This window comes from Thamnophis elegans, chromosome 4 (assembly GCF_009769535.1).
Source record: "Thamnophis elegans isolate rThaEle1 chromosome 4, rThaEle1.pri, whole genome shotgun sequence".
Classification (NCBI taxonomy): domain Eukaryota; kingdom Metazoa; phylum Chordata; class Lepidosauria; order Squamata; family Colubridae; genus Thamnophis; species Thamnophis elegans.
Window position 1 is genome coordinate 75,219,101 of NC_045544.1, and position 24,868 is coordinate 75,243,968.

At 37.0% G+C, this 24,868-nt stretch overlaps 1 protein-coding gene across 1 annotated transcript in view; it reads left to right on the forward strand.

Annotated features, from left to right (window-relative positions):
- CDC42EP3 (CDC42 effector protein 3) overlaps positions 1-23,449 on the forward strand; it is a 34,754-nt gene extending 11,305 nt beyond the window's left edge. Inside the window, 4 exon segments of the mRNA XM_032214957.1 lie at positions 16,855-16,909; positions 21,183-21,948; positions 21,951-22,084; positions 22,086-23,449. Of these exon segments, the coding sequence (XP_032070848.1) occupies positions 21,471-21,948; positions 21,951-22,084; positions 22,086-22,280 (807 nt within the window). The 5' untranslated portion in view covers positions 16,855-16,909; positions 21,183-21,470 and the 3' untranslated portion in view covers positions 22,281-23,449.
- The last annotated feature ends 1,419 nt before the right edge of the window (positions 23,450-24,868 follow it).

A 24,868-nucleotide genomic window follows, 5' to 3' on the forward strand; every position in this document is an offset into this window, starting at 1 on the left:
CCGTCTCTTTGGGACGGTTTAGGTCCGTTTGGACCAGCCAGCGGCAAAAGTATTGGCTGCGGTCTCAGAGCATCAAGACCGCAAGACCATCTTGTCGTGACATTGGCTCTTCCCCCAAAAAATTATTTTAAATTCTTACTGCAGTTAGTTGTTTATTATCATTTTGTATTTAGTATAAATCCCCTACTTTTGCCAATAGCTCAAATTAAGTTCAATAGATAATGTGATTTAACTTTGAATCCCAACTGCCTTTAATTCAATTTATTCTCTGAGTAAACAACCTAGGGGTGGATGTTTTAGAAGACAGAAACATATACTATTATTTTGTCTAATGTTTTCAGGATACACATTCCATACACTCTGTGAAGTGTCTGTTTTACTTACAGATATCCAGAAACTAGATAATAGTATGATTCTACAGCTTGCTGCCAGTACTATCATGTTTCCCTGAAAATAAGACAAGGTCTTATTTTCTTTTGAACCCCAAAATAAGCGCTTGGCTTTATTTTTGGGGAAGTCTTATTATTTTTGAGGTGCAGGAGGGGTGAGCCTGGTCACCTTACGGCTGATGCTGTGTTGCAATATTTTTGGGGAGAGCTTATTTTTGGGGAGGGCTTATTTTAGTGCACGCGCTCAAAAGCCCGATTGGGCTTATTAACTGGGAAGGTCTTATTTTCGGGGAAACAGGGTACCAATAATAAATTAAATTCCCAATTGGAAATGGTTTTTATTATTATTAAATTCAAATTATAATACTAACAGGAAGTTTTCCATTGGAAAGCAATGTAGGACTTCAATAAGAATTCTTCCTTCTGATGAACTTTTATTTTCATTCAGTTGCTAATTTTTAGTTAGCAATTATAAGATCTTCATTATTTCAAACATTTATCCCTCAGCCCTGCTCCAGCTAAATTTGTTGGGTCTATAACGTTCTGAGGTTCCTGGTGTTATTCATATTGGCCAAGAATTCTGAACAGTGCCGTTCCAACACATATGGAGTGTGCATAAGTTGTCTTCTGTGCACAGTGCTGGTCATGCATAAGACATAGATTCCTCCTTGTTGACACTTGGGTATGCATTAACACTGTCACCTAATATGACTTTCTCATTGCCCAGAGTAGTATTTGAAAAAGCTAGAGTTTTTGGGTGCATAGCATTGGTTTCTGGTTCATGTGCTGCTGTGGAAGCTCAGCTGTGCTCTGGTTAATGACCACAGGCAGTTGAGCTTTCCATAGGTGGCTGTGGCTTACATTTCTACAAAAATACATGGAAATTCAGAGCTACATGGAGGTATTTATGTTCACGAATACGTAGGTTCTCCAATAATTAAGAAATTAAATGCTGGAACATTCTTTGGGTGCAGTGGACCAGATATTGAGAACCATCATTTTACACACCACGGAAGGATGGAAGGCTGAGTCAACCTTGAGCCTGGTGAGATTCGAACTGCCAAACTGCTGGCAGCTGGCAGTCAGCAGAAGTAGCCTGCAACACTGCACTCTAACCACTGTGCCACCAAGGCACCAATACTATCTGATGAAATTAATAAGTCTCCTTGAAAAATGGAAAAAGCTCAAATATATTTTTGAGCTAAATATATGGGAAAGTGACCATTAACATAAATTACAGATCCATAGAGGTCACTGGAAGAGATTTAATTTCAACTTACTTAACCTCAGCTAATTTAAAATGCATTTAAAATGTTTAAATCATATACTTTCATTCAGCCTGTTTCCAGCAGTTTTAATGGGTAGTCAACAAAACAAGCATGTAAAAACAAAACAAGACGGGAACTTTTTCTTAGTTTACCCTGATAAATTGACTCAGTTAAATAACATAAATCTAGTCCTGAAAAGGTTAGCTACATGAATTACATGCCAAAAAAATTCAGTGCTTTGTCAGTTGTCAATGTCAATTCCTGAAAATACTCAGTGTTTTTGGCCTAGTTTATTTTGGCTTGAAAGTAAAGGAAAATCCTTTTGTATTTGGGAATCTACCAAAATTACTAGTATATCTAATTGCCTGATGTGATATATTCAAGATCAAATATTTACTTAATTGGAAATACCTTATTACTTTTCTGAAAGACAAGTATTATCAGTACTATAACAGAAGTCAAATATTATATGTACTGAATATTAAAAATGAAATGAATTTTTAAGAAAATAATATGAAGTTAGGAAAAAAATTGTTTCTTTCTAAAAAAGAAAACCCTCCTAAAAAGATTTCTCACATTTGTCTGCATTGTCACTTCATTAAAACGCCTGGGAAAATTCCCATTTGCCATGGTATCTTTTGTTTAATCAGCTTTTAACATTAACATACAGGCCAATCAAATGCATGTTTGCTTACAAATTAATCTCACTGTGCTCATGGCTCCTATTCACAGTAATTATACTCAGAACAGCAGTAGAGTCTTTAAACTGCAATCTTCTGGTGGGAATGGAATGTTGTATGATGTGTAATTTTATTCTGTTCACTTAACCAAGTTATTCTCAAATTTTATGGTGCTGTGATCCCTCTAAAATAATAAATGAATTTATATGGGTCCCCCTTTTCCCAAGAATACAATTTACCAATACACTGGATATCACATAGCAATCAGCACAGCCCTAGTCAATTTAAGTCGACCACTCCTTAAAAGGAAGAGTTGACAAGGGAGGAGAGATCACAGACAAAATTATTGTGCAACATCCACTTTCCTAACTCCAGCTGCAACAAGAACTGGAGGTATTTCTTCCCCAAACTGGGTGCATATTTACAGAATCCTCATTCCAAAAAAAGGGCAATCTCAGGACATCCATCCCTCCCATTCAGGGTAACTGAAATAACAGCATGAACAGTTTCTCTATTTAGGGATACAGGAGTTGGAAGAAAATCAACGTATCTGCCCATTGGGGATGGTAATGTGACAGCTGTGCCAAAGGACAAATGGTCTGGCGAGGGCCAGCTGAGATGGGTTAAAGTGTTTAGAGTTTTCCCCCCAATATACTGTATAGTGTTTTCATTGGTGTCACATAGGAAAGCGCACTAGCAACAATAGCAATAATAGCATTAATATATAAAATAATATTTAAATAGTAATGAATAATGCTACAGTGATGATGTTGAAGAAAAAAAATAAATGCAAAATAAACTCATTCTCTAAATGTTCACATCTTTCCTCACACCCCATTTCAGTTTTCCACTAATAATCCTTCTGCAGGACTCAGTTAAATGTGGGGAGGAGGGGACTTTCCAGTGCCTGTTTCTTTTTATACAACCTCATTATCTTGTGCGTTGTCATCATCCTCACCCTTTCTAGAATTCTATTGCATAAGAGGTGGAAAAATTTAACAAAGAAATGCAGAGTTCCTCCACTCACTGTCCTCAGATTTACCATTTCCTATTTAGCCATTATATCCCTAGGATATTGTATGACCAAATGCACAAGTCCAAGCAACATGGGTGTGGTGTGCATACATGATAACGTGGGCTTATGTGCAATCTCATCCTTGGATGGAGGCAGGCTTAGCCTCCCTACTAACCTTTCCTGAGTGATGTTGCTAAGACTGTTTCTAGCCCAACTTAGCTGAGGAAGAAGCGAAAATCACTCAGCATCAGTGGGCAGAAGGACAGCTGAGCCAACAGCTGAACAATGGTGAAGCACATTCCCCTATTGGCTCTGGCAGCTGCATTCCCACCCACTGAATTTGCTCACAAACTCTCAGGGGTCATGGCTCACAGTTTGGGAACCTGTGGATTAATTTTACAAGGTTTGGATATATTTGTGGCTTTGATCGCCAAATAGGCTACAAGGTTGGAGATATGGCTCTCATGTACAGCCATCAGAGGTGGTATTCAGCCAGTTCTGATCGGTTCTGGCGAACTGGTAGCAGAAATTTTGGGTAGTTCAGAGAACCGGCAAATACCACCTCTGCCTGGCCTTGCCTTACCCCCCCCCCCAATCTATTTGCTGCCTCCCGAGTCCCAGTTGATCAGAGTCCCAGCTGATCAGCTGGATCTTCTGTTGCCCTGCACAGGAGAACGGATCTGGAAATCAGGTTAGTGGGTGGGGAGAGAATGTGGATTTTATAATATCCTTCCCCCAGGAATGGGGAGGGAATGGTGATTTTGCAGTATCCTTCCACTGCCATGGCACTAAGCAATACCATGCCCACCAAGCCACGCCCATAGAACCGGTAGTAAAAAATTTTGAATCCCACCACTGACAGCCATGCACACATACCTTTTTATACTCTCTGTGTTTCACTCACAGACAAATCTTAACCTCCTCTCTCTCCCCACAGAAACCCATCACCAAATTTTAATTTCTTGTGAACACTATCTGTACAGGGGGAAAAGAAGACAGAGCTCTTCTAGCCACAACTATCAACAACACTTTTTGAGGTGCTGAGACCAGTAGTTTGTAATTTTACCTTGTGATATGTGTGAGATGTAAGCACTGGGTTTCAGCTATAAGCATAAAAGCTCCACTTGAAAATATTACGCAAAAACAAGGCAGAGTTTACAGGATTTGCAATTTATTTTCCAAGAACTGTAAAGTTTAAAAACTTTAAACTTAAAATTGCACACATTTGGGATGGTCTCCCAAAAGAGAATGTTAGACTAGGGATGTTAGGAAATGTAATACAACATATAATAACTATCAGGTTTAGAAAAGCATTATTACTACTATCTTTAGGTTGTTGAAAGATTTTTTTGAAAACACATTCCATAACTCCCCTTTATAAAATAATTTAACTCTGTAAAAGCATGAAATTAAGATATGTATTTCAATCAACTGAAACCACCCCCACCAAAAAAACCCAACCTTGAATATATGTCAGTGTCTAAATATCTATTTTCATTCTATTTTATTTGGCTACTTCTCCAGCTAACAAAAAGGTAATAAAGATCTTCCATGCCCCTTCCAACACAACCTTGCTTGTGTTCTTTGGTTGACTTCTTTGTGGAAGGGAGAAATGGAAAAGCAAAATAGTTACAGATTGTTTCTTTTTCTCCCATTAGAAGTTTTCACTGGATCTCAGACACTTCCATGAATGGAAGCAGCACCTATGTTCATAAGAACATATTTCCCTTAATTTATACTAAAAGCATAAATGTGTATACTTAAAATGTCTGCTCCATCTCTTTTCATTACCCTAGATTAGTAGGATAAGAGAATGGCTAGTGGTTAAAGATATCCAACACAGTTTTGAAATGTTTTATAAGTTTTAATAATCTTTAAAGTGTGGCATTTCTGTGTTTCAAAGATGCAACACCTTCCTTTGAAAATATATACAATATTATGGTGAGAAAGAACCAATTATTCAAGTCTGTGCTCAAATTATAGTGAGCGCTTATCTTGCTCCATGTAATTCAAGCAGAGTTTTAAAACCAAATACATTATTATGGGCAATTACTTATTCACAAAGGTCATAAGGGACAAGTCATTTTTCAGTCTAATGTGCTGTATTGGGCTGTTGGAAGGATCAAATACTGTGTGGTAGAAAACAGGAAAAGACATTCATACATGCCTGAGTTTCTTGGAAGCAAAAATAAATAAAACATTGTTACTAAATATTGTCAACTATGTATTAATTTCACAAAAAAGTGTTTGCTTTTTATTTTAAAAGAATGCTTTAAAAGCAGTGGCAATATATTCATCATCTGTGCATTGATTAAATCCAGGCAAACATAGAAACTATTGGTGAATAGGGATTAAAGTTCAACCTGTTTTAGATAGGTTGCCTTTCCACAAGAAAGCAGATCTGCAGCCTTGGAATATATACCAATCCTCAGCTGTCACTAGACTCACAGCTATAACAAGCAATGGCCAGGAATACTTTTAACACAAATCTGCCAAGTGCATCAGCTACATCTGTTTCCGAGCTGGTTAAACTGAGTGGTTACCCACACCTTCATTGCCTGCTTTCACTACAACACATGCTGTTTTGAAGGTATCCTTCAAAAGTGTCCAGAGGTTGCTGTTGATAAAAAAATGCATTAACTAATCTGCCAATCAATACAAAGCATAAGGTCATACTGCAGAGGCATCTGCAGAATCCTTTTTTTTCCAGGATGATTTTAAAAATGCGCTGCAATGTCACAAAGCAAACTCTTATGTATATCCATGCAATGTCACAGCACGCACACAAAAAAGGACACAATGCTGCAATGCTTATTTTGTCATTTGCCTCCCTTTCTCTGATAATATGATGCAGGTTGTTAATTACTTACCAGGGACAATTTAAGTTGTTTGTACTGAGTGTTAAAGCTCTTAAACAGGTTAGGGCAGGGCCTAAACTCAAGGCTCGGGTGATGCTTACGCCAGGCCTGTGGGGCTGTCCTGGAAACAGTGAAGGATCGGCCCACAGTGCCTTTGCCAGTGAAAACAGCTCGGGAGGGCTATGCGAAGCCCTCCCTCCCCCAGCTTCGTTTTTGCTGGCAGAGCACTGCAGGAGGCTGTTGCAGCCAAAAATGACAGGAGTGACATCGAGCTGCCCCCCCACCCCCCCAAGGTCAAACACAATTCTGATGCGGCCCTGGATGAAATAGTGTTTGACACCCTTGGTTTAGGATCTGACTGACTAAGGGACTACCTCTCTGTTAAGTTCTCATTTGGCTGGTAAGATCTGATTTTTCAAAGATGTCCATTTTTCTGGTCCATTTTCCTGCAGAATTGCTTCCAGGCATAACCCATGCTTCTGCAGGAGTTTAATTGGACTCTCTACTTTCTATGTTTAGGAAAACTGCAAAGAAGCTTATCTTTTGCTAAGCTTTAATAGTTAGACGATTTTAGCATTTGTCATTAAATTTTGACTTTATAGGTAGTCCTCATTCAGCGACCTTTCCAAGTTATCACAGCACTAAACAAGGGGGACTTCTGGATTTTTCTCATAGTTGTGGCTGTTGCAGTATCCCCACATTCATGCAATCGCAATTCAGGTACTTGGCAGCTGACTCACAATTACAACAGCTGCCATACCCTGTAGTCAAGTAACCATTTGCAACCTTCATTGCTGATTTCAGTGGGAAGCTGGCAGGAGGTTTCAAATGGCAAGATCACATAACCTGCAACTGCATAAGATTCACCTAGCAATAGCAACCAGGACTGTTGCAGCTGCTGTTTTGGTTGGCAATGTCACGTAACATCATGTTTTATGACTGCATCACTTAATTACAGAATTGCTGGCCCCAATTACCATTTTTAAGTGAGGGTTACCTGTAATTTTTACTGTTTACATTCTTAATTTTATTTTGTGTCTTGAGTACTCCCCGAGTAGAAAGCTTCTTTCTTCTGGACCAAGCCACAATTTTGATTTGTAATATCTCAGCACATGGGCAATATAAGCGGCTTATTTTATTCTCCTGCTATTTGCATTTTGTCACCGTTCTGCTTCAGTAATATCTGGAAGTCAGCAGTTTTGACTCACATTGAGAAATTGCCAGTGGTTATAAGCTGCTTTCACACACAATGCTAAGATTTTGGTTTAGTGGGTGAGTGAAGCCAGGCAATTAAGATTTTAAACTAATTTTAACCTAACATGCTGTATAAATCCAGTTAATGTGGGTTATTTAGCAAACCATATTACTGAAAGCAATGTGTAATGCCAGCCAAATTGTAATGTCTTATTTAACTTCTAAAAATTAATCTTGAGGACAAATAGCTAAAATTATGCTGGAAAATATGTTAGTTTACATTTATTCTTTTCAATATCTGTGCTAGGATGGAACATTTTTGTGTTTCTTTGCTAGACTTCTACCCACCTTTCTTGAGCTCAAGTCAGATCCTCATTTTAATCCTTCCACAGTTCTAACAAATTTCTCTGGCTATAGTAAAAGTCAGGGGATTAAAACTTTGTGAATAGTATGAGAAATAATAATGGTGTTTTGGTAAGAAAAAGAAGAGTTTCACATGTATTAGGATGAAGTTCTCAAACTGCAATATCAAATTCCCTAAAATAGCACAGATTTGCAATGAATAAAACAAATGATGTAACTGGGGTCAGGTTTGGGCCTTTTTAATAAAATTTAATCTATAAAGCAGATAATACAATGTAGTATTTTATAACTTGATAAAATAAACAAAAGGAATTTGTCCCCCCCCGCGCCTTTTGTCATTTCCGTTTTGCCGCATGCTCCCCTGCTCCCTCTTCCTTTGTAGAGGGAGCATCAGATCAGCTAGTCAAGAGCTTTGCATAGGCTCTGCATGTCTTCTCCGCATTAAAATGAGAGAGACAGAGATGTTTTAAAAAACCAGAAACAAAAGAACACTCCCTCCTAGATGGCTTTGTAACCTTAGCATAGTGTTGTATTTAGCCCATTTCTACGTCAGGACCAGGAAACCTCTTTGAAATAGAATAGATTAGGATTGCTCTTGTCACATATTGGCCAAAACACACAACAATGGCCAGTATTATTCTTATTGCTAGGTTGGATGACACACACTGTAAATTGTACATATGATACAGGGGTGAGATTCAAAATTTGTTACTACTGATTCTGTGGGCGTGGCATGGCATGGCTTGGTGGGCATGGCAGGGGAAGGATACTGTAAAATCTCCACTCCCTCCCCACTCCAGGGGAAGGTTACTGCAAAATCCCCATTTCCTCCCAATCAGCTGGGGCTCAGGAGGCAGATGGGGGCGAGGTCAGTCAGAAATGGTATTTACCGGTTCTCCGAACTACTCAAAATTTCCACTGTTGGTTCTCCAGAATTGGTCAGAACCAGCTGAATACACCTCTGATATGATATCCAGACTGGTAATTCGGTCTATAACTTCTGAACCTTATTAAAAAGCAGCATGTGAAAGCCTTGAACAATCAAAGCCGTAAAGGGCAGTGGAAGGGAATATCCAAGAGAATATTGACAATCATAGGAAAAGCTCTTTACTGGCACTGAACAATTAATAGGCTTCCCCCAATTAATTTTGCTTGCTAGAGGTCAGCTGGGAAGGTTGCAAAATATCACATGGCAGCAAAGATACTGCAACGGTCATAATGCAAGCTAGTTGCCAGGTACCCAATTGCAATCATGTTGTAACTTAAGAACAAGTCATATGTCACTTTCTGGGGCTTCATAACTTTGAACTGACATAAATGAACTATTAAAATCGAAGACTACCTATAATGATGTAATATGATCAATGAACACAACTTAAAATATTACAACAAACAGAACCTCAAATCCCTATAATTGACTAAACACTGACTTGTAAATAACCACTCACTTGATTCCCTATTGCAAATAATATTGCTTTACCACAGTAATTATATCACATGGATAAAGTTGATAGGAAGGTACAATTTTGGTAGGCAGTATGGGGTGCTGTGATTATGGATAGAGTTGTTTACTTGCCATTCTAAGTTCACTTACTTAAAAATATTTTCAACTGATTCAGTGGGATGTGTTTCTAAATGAATGTCTTGTGATCCACATTTTTAAGAGGAATGTTGATATATAAGAGCTCTTCAGTTCATACTCTGCATTTTATACAAATACATGACTCAAAGCTATTCAGTTCATAAACATCCACAAATTTCATAAAATATCCTGTTTATACCTAGAATTGATTTATTTTCTCCAACAGCAGATCATTGGCTATTATTGAAAACCTAACATTAAAATAAACACAATTCTAAATATATCTCATTTTAAAGATGAGCAGCCAATAAATGTGATAAATAATACATTTGATAAATAATAATAAAGTTGACTTTAAAAAAGGCAACGACTGAGGACAGGGCTTTAGAATAGCAGCCAGAGGATCCCATGTTGATTCCTAGGTAAACAGATATTTGGACCATATTAAAAAAAAAACAATAAATACAAATAAGTGTTGCCTTGTAGATTTATAAGCCTTGTTAATTTCTCAGGTTCTTCTTCCCACCAAAGGCATGCACAGTGCTGCATAAAATGGAGTCAGTCTTTTTCTATTATAGCAGCCAGAATCCAGGTAATAGCTTACAATTGGCAATGGTCAGATGACCTCAAGGAGGATTAAAAGAGGAGGAGCTTGAGTCTAGAAATGCTTCTTGCTGCTCTTCCTTTGTGTCTTATCCTAGCCAAAGGTGATAACTCGACATAAGACTGTAGATGTTACTATCACGCCTTTCACCAGTGACTGGAAAATGTCAGTAGAAAATAAAACAGATCTAATGAGGAATTGTTTGGTGACAGTAAACATAACTGTAAAAGAGATACAGGTATCTCTTTACCACCACAATGAGACCCAATTTTTTTGTTGCTAGTGTGACATTTGTTAAGTGAGTTTGCCCATTTTACTTTTTACCACAGTTAAGTGAATCACTGCAGTTCTTAATTTAGTAACAGTTGTTTAAGTGGATCTGGCTTCCCCTTTGCTTGTCAGGTTGCGTCAAAAGTGATCTCATGACCCCTAGACACTGTAACGGTCATAAATATGAGTCTGTTACCAAGTATCTGAATTTTGATCATGTGACCATGGGGATGCTGCAATGGCCGTAAGAATGAAAAAACGGTCATAAATCACTTTTTTCAAGGCTGCTGTAACTTCAAACGGTCACTAAATGAACTGTTGTAAGTCAAGAACTACCTGTAGTGAAGCAAGCTTAAATGCTCAGCTGATTCATACCAGCAAGGTTTAATGCATTTAATTTCTTACAAGTTAAACCTTTCTGTTTGCTTGATTCCAGTTGAAAGGGGAGTTTGGGGCTACTGAGTCCAGTCTGCTACTTCATTGAGAGGATGTCAGCTGCAGCATTTCTGGCAATCCAACCTGAGCTTCTATACCAGTTATGGCTAACCTTTTTGTCATCGCATAGCCCACATCCATAATGCAATGCGTGTGTGACACCCCCATGCGCCCTGCCACCTTGTGCATGCGCGCACAACTCCCCATGACCTGTTTTGGACCTAGCAGGCCACCCTGAAGCCTCCTGGACAAAAAAGGGGCGCATAGGGTGCCCCCCACTGCCGCATGTACCCCATCCCCCGTGCATGCATGGCAGAGACCTGAAAATCAGCTGACCAGCGAGAGACGCACACGCATGCATGGCGGATCTGAGCTGGGGCGACAGCTTGCGTGCGCGCAGAGAAGGCTCTGCATGCCACAAGTTCACCATCCGGTTCTATTCTTTCAATAAGGGGGGGATGCATTCATTTCTTATCTTATTTGTTTTATTTATCTGTTTTCTGCCCTGTCCTGCTTACAGAAGTTGTCAATAGCTTATAGCAATATAAGTAGCCCTCGACTTATGACCATAATTGGTCTTGCAATTGCGGTTGAATGTCATGATGGTCATCATAAAGTGAGTCAGCACATGACCATTCATGATTTTATGTCCTTTCTTGCCATGGTCATTAAGTGAATCCATTGTTTGCTGTGGGGCATTTTTTTTTCTTTGCCGGAAACCAGAAATAGCCCCCAATTTTTGGAAAAAATATAAATCGCGACCAATGACTGTGGATGCTGCAAATGGCCATAAATGTGGGGCAGTTGCTGAGTGATCAAAATGTGGTCACGTGTCCGGTGGGGCAAATGTTGGAATTTGAATCCAGGAGATAGGTAGCTCTTTCGGGATCTGTTATAACTTTGACAGATTTCTATGTAACTGGTTCATTAGTTGAGATGAACTAAGGTAAATAAATGCCAGGAGAAAAAGGTAGTATGATGAACATAAAATCAGTGTAATTAAAATCAGTTCCATTATGGAATTTAACTTACTAATAAGATTTTCTTAGCATTCCTGAAATTGAATATCATTACTATGTGTTCTTTATAAAACAGAATTTGACCATTTTTTTCTGAGCCCTCCAAAACCGCAGATTTGAAAAGTACTGTCATTTCCTTTTTAATTCACTAGTATACTTATTTTTACCCATAAGAATTAGTTTCTGGTCTGTTTATCATCTTCGTTGGCTCTCGCTATGCTTGTTTCAATTTCTCTAAATGCTTCTTAAAGTATAATGTCCAGACAGGACATAATATATTATTAAAGCCCATAGTTAGGATTATATTGATAGTATATAATTTATTTTATTCTTGGGGAAAGTTCATCCATGACATATGCTGCGTCATATTCAACTTTTGATTAAATATAATTCAAAAATTCTTTTCTCATATATTCTCTCCAGCTAGAAATTAAGAGATGAGACTGGTTTCTCATCTTTGGCAACTTTAACATTCGTGGACTTCAACTCCCAGAATTCCACAGCAAACATTGAAGACCACACATCTCAAACTTGCCACGGTTGAGAAACATTCTAGAACACTGTTTCCTAAGTGTGGTCCTAGGACCCTTCATGGTCCCCCAAGACTTTGCATATTAAAATACTTTTGCCTATATTGAAAAATAATTGAAAAAATAATGCAATATTTAAATCACTTCAAATAATAGTAAGAAGTAGTAACAGCAAATGCATCAATTTTAATTTTTAGTATGGTAAATATAAATAAATATAATTCATAGAAAAACTATTGTGGAGCCCTTTATAATTTTTATAGGTAGAAAGAGTCCTCACCTCTTTGTTCACATCGTTACTATGTTCTTGAACTATCTTGGTCCTGCAGTTCATATATATATTCCAGTCTGGTGAAAAACTGTTAACAAATACTTTTTATCCTGCCCTTTTATTTCAATAGTATTGAAGAGAAAATTATGGGTTACTGTAATGGGTAAAAAGAATAGCCTTGAGGAAGAAGAGAAAGAAATGCAACATAACTAGGGTTAGGTTTAAAAAAAAACCTGAGACCCAGGCAGAATGTAATTTGAGTCAACATCTCAAGCAAGGATCTTAGTTTGCAAGAAGATAAAGAGGAGGGGGGGAGTTCATCTTAACGTGCAAGATTCTGTAACTACAGCCATAATAAAAGAAGTATTAGCTTGTATATTTTTGGTTTCCAAATTTGGTCTACCTTGGAAGACAGACATATACTTTGTCAAATATCAAGAAATAATGTGTCCACAGCATTTTCATTACCTCTGTTGGAATTATAAATAAACAATTAAGGTTTACTCTGACAAGGCTGGCCTTGACAAATTCGGTAGGTCCCCAGTTCCCCATTCCCTCCCTTTTCAAGAGATGAACATTTGCTCTTTTCCAAGCCATCTGGTTTTTCTCCTGTTCTGCAAAATTTCTCAAAGAGAATACATAAAGATTCTGCCAAACTATCTGTAACCTAAGTGCAACCCATTCCAATCCTGCATATTTAAACTCATTCATTTCCTGATTATATTTCTAATCATGCTTGAATTGGAATTCTGCCTTCCCAAATGCAGAGTCTCTTCACAGGGAGGCTGAACCAAAATAGAAGTAGGCTTCTCAGATTGAAGAAGACAACTCATGAAACACATGGAATAAATTCATTAGATTGCTACCTCATATTGTTACCTCCTATTGTTACATCACAGCATACAATTAATTTAGAAATCCCTTGTGATGTGTTGTATTTCAGCAGCCGTTCTGTCAAGCAACCGTGTGCTCTTGTAAACTGTTCTCAGGTTTAGTGAGTGCATATTGAAAGATTCGGGAAATCACATGGTCGTATCCCCTTAAGCATCCCTTTTGAAAGTGTACTTATGGAAATTTCTTAGTATAAAATTTATTTCTGCTTTGTACTAGGCTAGGAACTTAACCTATTTCCCTGAGAGCCAGAGCCTGAATCCATATCCATTGTGCCTCAGAATGGGCAGGGGGTGGAACTAAAAGGAGAGGAGCTACTATTATTTCCCTTTGAATCACAGGTGTGACTTACTCCTCCCACAACATCTACTGCTAATGAATACTTACAGTACTAATTAGTACTTATATAGCCGTTTCAGACTGATTTACATGTCAGGCCTCAAAGCTCAATGAGTGTGCCTATATTTTAAAAACATTTTGTTTCCTTTTCTTACTTGTATATGAACTGATGAAGAGCTTTGCAAAAATGGAATGCTTGTCTAACCTTTATTCAATTTTGACTGGTCCTCATTAATTGGTTTGGAAAATTATCATTCATGGAAAAGACAGAATCAGATGCCTTATATTTTGTGGAGGAGCTGTTCTTTGCATAGAAGCTTGTGATCCGGGAAATTCCTTCACAGTCACTCACACACAAAAGAGTGAGTTATGTGGCAAATGCTCATTACTAGCATGGAAATCAGAAGAAAGGATTATTTGGGATATTTAGGGTATTAACCTTTAATTATATAAAAGAGTAACATGGATAAATAGAGTTGCCAAGCGGCACCCAACCAAGAGAATGTTGAATCAGGCCTTCTGTGATTCATCCATACAATCTATTGTTGGATACATCATCCCCACCCATCTAATTGTTCTTTAATGGTGCAAAATAGAGGAGGGTTTCCTATTCTATTCCATCTCTATTCTGCTGCCATTATGTACATAAAAAAGATTAGACCTAACCAAAGGCCATTCCATTTGGGATTGTTGATGCTAATTCCCATACTATTATTATCCATACATTATTTGGTTTTTGCTGATGTTTAATAAACATGAAGCTATATTTACGGTACCTGTAGGGAGTGGTATGTGAGCTTGTGATCTGGATATGGGGATTGATTGGGAGTGTGATGGGCAAAGTAAAATGGAAATTATCTTTAGCAATTTACGAACACATGTAAGGATCAGTAATAATCAATGATGTCTAACAAAAATGTGTTGCTTGTTTATTTTGTGCTATATGAACATTGTGTTCTTTAGAAAAGTTTTAAATGTTATAACTGGAAATTTGGACATAACTTTACTGCTGAACTGTGGCATAAATAGTAAAGATTAATAGAGCAGATTTTTTTTTAAATTGGGTTACTAAACAAGAATATCCATTTTTCCAGTTTGTTTCATCTTATTATAGAAATATGGAATGAATAAGAAGGTTCATAGTTTTCATTTTAAAATTTTCATATATTGTGATCACAAATGACAACTCCATTTTCCATCCAATAATGGAAATCTAAAGTACATAATCCATCATTCAGGGACCAATTATATTTAAAACACAGAAAATACTAGTGCAAAATTAACAATTCAACAAAATGTTTTGAAGAATCCTTTACTCAACAATTGGTCAACTCATATTTAGCTTCCCTTGTTTAATTAATTATGGTAATAAGTTACCTCTGCTCTCGAGAATTTAAAATTCATACTACAGATGCATTTTTATATGTTCTCATGCTCTATATATTTTTTAAATATGGATTTTTGCTCATTTTACTTTCTTATTATGTTTTGTTAATTGTGATCATGTCATATATACACATATTGTACACACATACAAGAGACACATACACACATAAAAAGCTACATTAGGATTTTAAAGGCAATTCTGTGGTACAAAGGCTAACATAGATCAGTACAGCTGCATATGGCACGCAGAGGTAGAATTACTGAATTAAACCTCCAAGGCTAATATACAGAGTAATAATAAACATTGCCTTATGTCAAATATAAGAAATAACTAGCTTAAAGATAATGGTTTGCATGTATTTTCTTGCATTTTTTTCACTAATTCAATGCACATTAGCAATATTTTGACTTTACTGTGTTTTTATTTCTTGCTCTCTTTTTTTGAAGATATACAACTGCTTTCATGCTTTCTGCACAAGCCATTATTTGCACGGGTTTCTCAGATTTATATGCACATATGTTTCCACAATAGTCTTACAGCATTAGTGTCCTTTCCTGGCAGCTATTACACAAACATTTACACTAATCTCATAACATTTGAAGAATACTATGATATTGTGCAAAGAAACTCTACAAAACCATAATTTTCAGGCCTATCCAGTTTGTAATGGGGAAATGAAAAACTCACAAGTCTACTGAAAAAGTTCAGCTCTTATCATTTCAGCTTCATAACATTTATACCAATTTCTGCTCATGTTTACCTTAAATCCATCAACAAACAAATTTCCCACAGTAGGTTGAATGGCTGCTCACAATCATATAAGGGAACTCTAGCAAAAGAAAATCCAAGTGTAAACTACATTATTTATAATTTGTAAATTTTATTTATTGTTATATTCTGCAGTCTGACATATTTGGATTATATAGCAAAAAATTCTGGAGGTTGAAATCCTCACATACTCTAAATTTAATATCTAAATATTAAAAAGAAATTGGTTGTTTTTGAAATGAAGAATAAAAACATTAAATATGTGACATTTATACATTCTAATGACTGGTTGTTTATTTACTTGAGATAGAGAAAAAGACAGAGATAAAGACCTGCAAGTTCAATTATTTATTTAAAATAAAGCCTTGCAAATCTCCCAATACAGATGGTTTCATTGATGAAATAAACATTCAAGCCTATTGATTACAATAAAACACAAGCATAGCTGTCTTAAAATCCACAGATGTAACTGAGATTTACAAATGTTGCAGAAAAATACCATAAATACTTCTAAATGGTCAACATGACTAATTTCAAATTTAACTAGATCACACTAATACTTAAGGATTTTTTTCTTTTAGGGTCTTGGCTTATTCTAAATTCCCACATTCTGTTGCAAGCTTGGAAAATAATTGTGTAAAACTGAACAATGAGTAACATAGCTTTTATTATCTAGCTGTGTTCTAAATTGTCACTGTCACCATAATTTTGTAAGTGTGGATTTCATAACTGATTTTAGTATTTCAAATGAAATTTTCTCCTAATAAATTAGAGAACCTTATAAAATCTATAATATAATTAATAAACATATGCTCACAAATGAGAAATCAATGGAGTCAATGGAAAAACCACTAAAGAGACAGGAGAGGATTATAAAAATATAAAGGGACACGTATATTTAAATAATTTATAATATATTTTAATATGCTTTATCACATATATTATTATTGTTGTTTTTGTTATTTCAATTTTGCCTCTTCTTCTCTTTCAGATCTACCCTCTACTGCAACAACACAAGCTTTGCAACATTATAAAGACAACGAAAGGTGAGCATTTCACATAAGCCAATCTGTCACAAACAGTGGATTTGTTAATTAAATAGCAATGGTACTAGTCTTATATACTGGTCCATAGGCTTTACAGCACCTCTGTGCAGTTTATAGTATCAGCATATTGCCTCAACAATCTGGGCCTCATTTTATCATCCTCAGAAGGATAGTAGGCTGAGTCATTGTCTGCGCCAGTCAGCTCGAAACTTCGGGTTGTGGGCAGAGTTAGCCTGCATACTGTATTCTACCATTGTGCCCACTTGGCTTTAAATTAAATGCTTATTAAATACACACATTAAATGCAGGACATATCTTTCCAATAACATATTTGAGGGCACAGAGAGGCACCTTCAGGCGGAAGATGGAGATATGTGTATTATGTTATATTTAAGAAATCAAGGCAAATATATGTGTCCCAGGTTAATTTTATAGAATCCAAACTGGTTCAGTCACCGAATGAGAGGTTTAGTCTCCAAGCTTTCGATTCCTGACAAAGTCCCTGAGGATAGGCTCCAGTATGTGTCCGAAGCTCGAAAGACTACATGTCTGGTCCCGGTGACTGACTCAGATTAGATCCTGTGTTACACTTTTTTAAACTGTTGGGTTCTAATTCTCAGCATTTACATGTAGAGCCATGCTAGGATAGGTTGTACTGCTTCTAAATACATTTGTGCATTTTATTAGAAAGATTTATATTCCAAATATGTCTAGAAAACTATTTCTTTATCCTATAAATGATTTGTTAAAATCAAAAGGATTGGAACAAGGGAGGATTTTTGATTACTAAACTGTTGTCCCTTAAATAAGAATATGATTTAAGGTATTTTGATCAGCTATTTGGTTTTTTTTTTTACCCAAGGCTTCAAACAGTAGGGTAGTAGTTGGGTAGTAGTCTATAGTGCTGCCTACCTCTTAAATTGCAGAAATTAGCATAGAGTATGAGTTTTTAAACATTTTGAAAACAATAAAGTAAATCTTCACAGGAACAATGGAAGCACAATTTGTTCTTACACATTGAAAAACATTGTTTTTTTTAAAATAGAGTATGTTATCATGCACTTAGCTAAGAGCATATCAGAAAAAGGGACTAGCCTCTTCAACATACTATTCAATTAGCACATTTTTCAGCCTGAAGTTGCAGAAGCCAGAGAGCCACAGATTATGTTTCCTTCTATTTTCTATAGGCATTATTACCATCCCATGTTTTTCAAGAGGTGACATAATACCTGTGGTATATTTTAGATTTTTTTTTTTAGCTTTGTGGGACGCAAGGATAGAAAAAGCAACCATGTATTTTGTTTGTTTGTTTGTTTACTGCTTTTTAACTACAGGAATAATATTACAATCAGATCTGAGAACATGAAGAGTGCAGGCATACTCTTAACAAACCAGTCCAAGCAATCTTAAATATATCATGAGGGACCTTTGCATGATTGATTGATTCTTCTTAAAGTTTATTATTTTCAAATCCATAATTTAAATATTTTTTCTTCCCTTATTTTTCACAGTATTCATCTTTCACATATTACTACTAGAAAGACTATTGCCTACTGTTCCAGCTTTGCTGTTACAAAATAACCTATCCTCCATAATATTATCTAAATTTTTATTACATTCCTCCTTAATCTCCTATTTGCATTTTTAGTACATGTACATATTTATCTGTCCAACTTTCTCATTTTCTTCAATCTCAATTCATTCTATCAGATCATGATTATCTTGAGAGCATCCTGCTTCTACCTATATTTTCCCTGTGATTTGTCTTAAAAGAGCTCTCATTTCCGTTGTTCTGGTTATATTCCTCTGGTTATTGACATTCTTGATTTGCATATCTTTTCTTATTCTTTCTTGCTTGAAGATAAAGCTGTTTCCAGTCATGTGCATGCCTTTATCTCATTGCCCAAGCCTTTCATCCTCTCTCTGGTTATCATGATAGCTTGTTGTGAAAGCCACTGGATCTTTTCCTCATTTAACATTGGGAATATTTTCTGTTCTCTTGCTTTTCACAATACAGTTCCTTCTTGAAGGCACTTGGCTTCACACAATCCTGCAAAGTTTTGTTTTCTTTCTTATCCCCATGGTAGGTTGCTTTTAATTCCAGCATATTTTTCTTTCTTACGGTTCTAATATTTTAAAATGAGTTATTTACAATAATTCTGTCAAGAGCAACATTCTGAGAATTTGAAGAATAGTCTTTTAATTTTAAAGGGCTATAGTGCCGCAAAATGTAAGGACGTCTGATTTAGAATATTCAGTTATTTCCTTTTTTTCTATTGTATATAATTGGAATACATTTTGTATATTTCTAGCATTTTTTAATTTCTTTTTTTTAAGTGCCTCTCTTTACTTCTATTTATTATGGTAAGAGCCACTTATACTTTTGTATGTATTAGAATATCTATTACTTAGGTGTGTCCTTCCTTATGAAATATGTGAATTCAGAATAGGAAGTTAATTGAATCCTTGATTGAAATCGCTTTCACAGCTTAAAATGCATTTGTTTGTTGAGGAAGCAATTATTTAATGGTTACTATAACAAGGCAGGATTTCAAAGGGTGGGTCTTAACTGATAATTTAATCATGGTTTCACTTTGTTAAATTCTTTGCCGTAAAATTGGAAGCCAGCCACTAAAAGCAAATTTGGACAGGAACAAAACATGTCAATAAGGTTTGAATCTACAGTTATAATAGTACCATGTTTTCCCGAAAATAGAGAGGGTCTTATTTCTTTTGACCCACAAAATATAGCTTGGGCCTTATTGTCAGGGGAGGGCTTATTGTTTTGGGTTGCTGGGAGGCTGCTCTCTTGTGAGCAGGCGTCACAGCAGCAACACAGCAGCATGAGGTGACTACGCTTACGAGTAGCCACCCGCGTACAACCTAGAGTGTATTCCCAGAGCGGGAAAATTCCGCAAGACTCGGCATCATACTCTGTGCTTTGGAGCCGCAGAAAAAAGCCATCCGGCGGGTGGCGGCAGCAGCGGAGATGCCCTGGCTCTGCAGGGAGAGTTAGGCAAGTGCATCGTGAGCCTGCAGTCGCATGAGTGGGGAGTGGAAAAGCCCCTCACACAACCCCATCTCCAGCCATGCAGAGCACCATTCACTTGACCTAGGGGCATTCCAAAGGCCCTGAGCTGCAGGAGCCGGAGGGTGGTGAACAGGCGCTCCCGCAGCTTGGCAATACCCCTAGGTTCAGTGAATGGCACTGTATTTGGCTGGAAAGGGGGATTGCCAGGCAGCTGCTCATGAGCGTAGTCACCTCATGGCTGCTGTGTTGCTGCTGCAACAGCACAACACAGCTGTTCGACCCTGAGGCTGTGTCCGGCTCTTCGGGAGCCCTCTCACAAGAGCGCAACCCCCCTCTCCAGCTGGGCACAGTACCGCTGAACAACCTAGCGGTATCCTAATGGTGCCAAGCAATGAAAGCGCCTTTGCCCCCACCTCGTTCCCGCAGCTTGGCGCCTTCGGGATTCTGCTAAGTTAGCAAGTGGTGCTCTGTTCTGGCTGGAGGGGGGGATTGTCCAGGGGGCTGATTTTCAGGGGGCTTATATTTTTTTGCCCACCCGAAAAATGTGGCATGGCCTTAGTTTTAGGACAGTTCATATGTTTCGGGAAACACGGGTAAGATTATAATTTCAATATTTATATTTAATCTTCACATGCAACCTGAACTTTCTGCATCTGTACGTTGATGTGTATACACACACACCACACACAGGTACCATGATAACTATCCCCACTCATTTAACCTCCCTGTATGAAGTATTAAATTTGCCACATTATACAAATAGAAAGTTAGGCCACTATTTGAACTACTGGTAATCACCTGGATGAGTCATAATATTTGTAAACATTTATTTAAACAGTTTGGCTTTGACTTTTAAAACTTCAAATAGAACATATTTCAACTTTCAATTTCAAAGGCTAATAAACTTGAAGGTCCTTTTTGGCATAGATGTTTAAATGGAATATCCTTAAGTATAACCACTGAACATAAGAATTCTATTCCATGATAGAACAAGAAAAACGAGAAACCACAGTAGTAATTTATTAAGATAGTTGTGTTTGGCAATGTATACCAGGAGCCAAGTTAGAAAAAGGCTAGTTAGCTCATACTTAGATTATTTTTTTATCTTGCTTAACGAAGAAAAGCTATTTCACAGAGCTAATCAGGCCCAGAACTATAAAAGTACCATTCATTGTTTCTGCAATAGAGATTAAATGTATATAGAGGAGTAAATACTAAGCTATATTTTTTTTTCTTCTACAGGGTTGGGAGAGAAAACAACACAGCATTCTAGCTCTCTCAGGTCATCTTAAAGAAGCATACTATAATATAAAACAATTCAGCTTCCAAAATTTTGTTTCTGAGACGGAATCAGTGGTAGTATATGAATGTTTTTATAAATGATACTGCAATCAATAATGTAGCATAGACTTTACTAAGACAAATAATGGTTGGAGAAAAAGATTTTTGTACATCTATAGAGTATTTTGACACACACAACTTTTTTTTAACAAAGAAGACAAAGTCTTCTCTTTCACATATTGTCAAAAGATGCCAGCCAAAACGCCCATCTACTTGAAAGCTGACAATAATAAGAAAGGAAAGAAATTCAAGTTGAGAGACATTTTGTCTCCGGATATGATCAGTCCACCCTTGGGTGACTTCCGCCACACAATTCACATTGGGAAAGAAGGACAACACGATGTGTTTGGAGACATTTCTTTCTGAAGGAAATATGAGCTTCTACCTGGAAATGAGGGAGAAATAGCAGCCAGGCAATATGAAGGATGCAATGAATTCCTAAGGGCAAACAGCACTTCTGACTCTGTGTTTATTGAAACCCCTTCTCCCGTCCTTAAAAATGCCATATCACTTCCTGCCATCGGTGGTTCTCAAGCCCTCATGTTGCCCTTGTTGTCACCAGTGACATTTAATTCAAAGCGGGACTCGTTGGGACCCCTGAGGAATCCCAGGCATAGTTGTGAGCCCGTAATGGAAGAAAGTGCAGGAGAGAGCAATACACTTGGAGAATGGGAAATATACAAGATGACATCACATGGAAACAGAAAGCGCCAGCATCATATTATACTAATGGAACAGGCAGCCATTCAACTAGCCATTCAGAACAATACACCAAATGGCAAACAGAGGAGTTCCTTGACAACCCCATCTTCATGTGATCAACCAAGATGCAGCCTAAAGCAGACGACCCCTCTGTCAGATCTGGCAGAACCCCTCCTTTCTTTGCAGCTTGACCTCGGACCCTCACTTTTGGATGAAGTACTCAGTGTAATGGACAAAACAAATCCTAGAACTTGCTGCTTTGTGCCCTCTCAGTTTTCTTCAAATAAATATATTTGAAATGTGCAGACACCATCCATCCAATGTCAAGCGATTACAGTTGCAATCTAATGCATACTGACTTTTTGCAATCTCACAGTGTTTTTGCTTATTCATAAAAAGGTGCCAAACCTCAACTACTTTGAATGAGCAAAATTAAGTAAATATTTAAATCTCAGCTATTGAGAATAAATGGAAAAGAAAGAAATAGGCTTACCTTTGGATGGATTGTGCCTTCTGTGTGTATATAAAGAAATTGGTTCTTTTTTGCAATTGACATGTTTTCTAAAAACAAATGACTTTAAACTATTTTTTTACATATTTTTTAGCATGGCAAATGTTTTCAAATGAGTACATATTTTAATGACACAATTTTCAGCGGTATTAAAATGTTTCATTAAAACAAGAGATGTCAATGTAATATTTGAACTTATTCTGAAAATCAGAAAATGTTTGATTCTCAAATATTCTGTGTATGCCAGGCAGACATTTTATGAAATAAAAATAATTAGTTCAAAATTATTTGTAACTCCCCAGAATGATGAAATTCTTTTTACTAGTACTACTATAACTATTGTTGTTATTATATTAGAAATGTTTTTTTTTATTCTGGCTGCACTGTTATTGTTTAGTGTTAATGTATAGTTCTAAGCTGAAATGGGAATGGCTTTTTCTGTTTAACTATTAAGACTGTGTAGCCAACACAAACTGGTGCCCTGAAGTTAAGGGCGATTCCTGTGCAAGCTCTTACGCCAATACATTTTCAGTACTAGACAATCTGAAGAAATAAAGTGAAGTTAAAGCTGCATTATTTTATGAGCTGAAATCTATTTCTATGCACATTACACTTTTAACAACTTCTACAAACAGAAACTCTTGTGATTGCACCAGAGAACTGTTGCTTCTTCCCCTCCCCCCTTTTTTGGAGAATCTGAGTATAAACTGTATATTTGTGTGCATTCACATAAAATCCATATTTTGATCTTTTAACTTTGTCCTCTTGGTTATTAATATGACAAATGTTTAAAATTTTGTGATGGATTCTTTTTACATTTTAGAAGGAAGCATCAACTAGTTGCAATGCTCAGAAGAGGTTGTGCTAGAGCAATTGGTATTCAGGGACTCTTGCGATGGCCCTGAGTTGCGTAGATACTTTGTGCAATACAATAAAGAATAAATATGTAAAATCATGTTTGTGACTCCTTTATATATTATGAAAGAATGGGTTATTTCAAAATGTCGCTGGGTATCATTTAATGTATTCCCATTACCTAATTCTAACTAGTAGTAGTAGCACTATATAGCAATTGTTATGACTTACCCAGGTTAAGTAAAATATGTGAACAATGGATCTCTGTGTCATGAGCTGTGTACACTAGTGTTATCATTAAATAAAATAGTGTCTTCATTTTATTTCAGTTCAGATTTCCCTACTCAAGTTTTTCAATCAGTGTATGGAGCTCTTATATAAACTATACAGTACATAGAAAAGAAAAAAAACAATAACAGAGTGGAAGGGACCTTGGAGGTCTTCCAATCCAACGCCCTGCTTAGGGAGGAAACCCTACACCACTTCATACAAATGGTTATCCAATATCTTCTTAAAAACTTCCAGTGTTGGAGCATTCACAACTTCTGGAGGCAAGTTGTTCCACTGATTAATTGTTCTAACTGTCAGGAATTTCTCCTTAGTTCTAGGTTGCTTCTCTCCTTTCCACCCGTTGCTTCTCTTAGTTTCCACCCATTGCTTGTCCTGCTTTTGGGTGCTTTGGAGAATAGCTTGACTCCTTTGTGGCAGCCCCTGAGATATTGGAACACTGCTATATCACCCCTAGTCCTTTTGATTAAACTAGATATACCCAGTTCCTGCAGCTGTTCTTCATATGTTTTAGCCTCCAGTCCCCTAATCATCTTTGTTGCTCTTCTCTGCCCTCTTTTGAGAGTTTCCACATTTTTTTACATTGTGGCTACCAGAACTGAATGCAGTATTCCAAGTGTGGCCTTATCAAGGCATTATAAAGTGGTATTAGCACTACACGTGATCTTGATTCTATCCTTCTGTTTATGCAGCCTAGAACTGTGTTGGGTTTTTGGCAGTTGATGCACACTGCTGGCTCCTATTAAATGGTTGTCCACTAGGGACTCCAAGATCTCTCGCAGTTACTACTATTCAGCAAGGTATCACATATATTGTACCTGTGCATTTGTTTTCCTTGCCTAAATGTAGAACCTTACTTTTTTCACCACTGAATTTCATTTTGTTAGCACCCAATGTTCAAGTCTGTCAAGATCCTTCTGTATCTTAAGCTTATCTTCCAGAGTGTTGGCTATTCCTGCTAGCTTGGTGTCTACAAATTTGATGAGTTCCCCGTTTATCCCCTCGTCTAAATCATAGATGAAGATGTTGAAGAGTACTGGGCCTAAAACAGCCTTGGGGTACCCCACTGTATGCTTCCCTCCATGTAGATGCAGTTCTATTGAGGACTACATGTTGAGTGCAGTTCGTCAGCCAGTTACAAATCCATCTGGTGGTGATGCTGTCTAACTCACATTTTTCTATTTTATCTAGTAGTAGGTTATGGTCTACTTTGTCACATGCCTTACTGAAG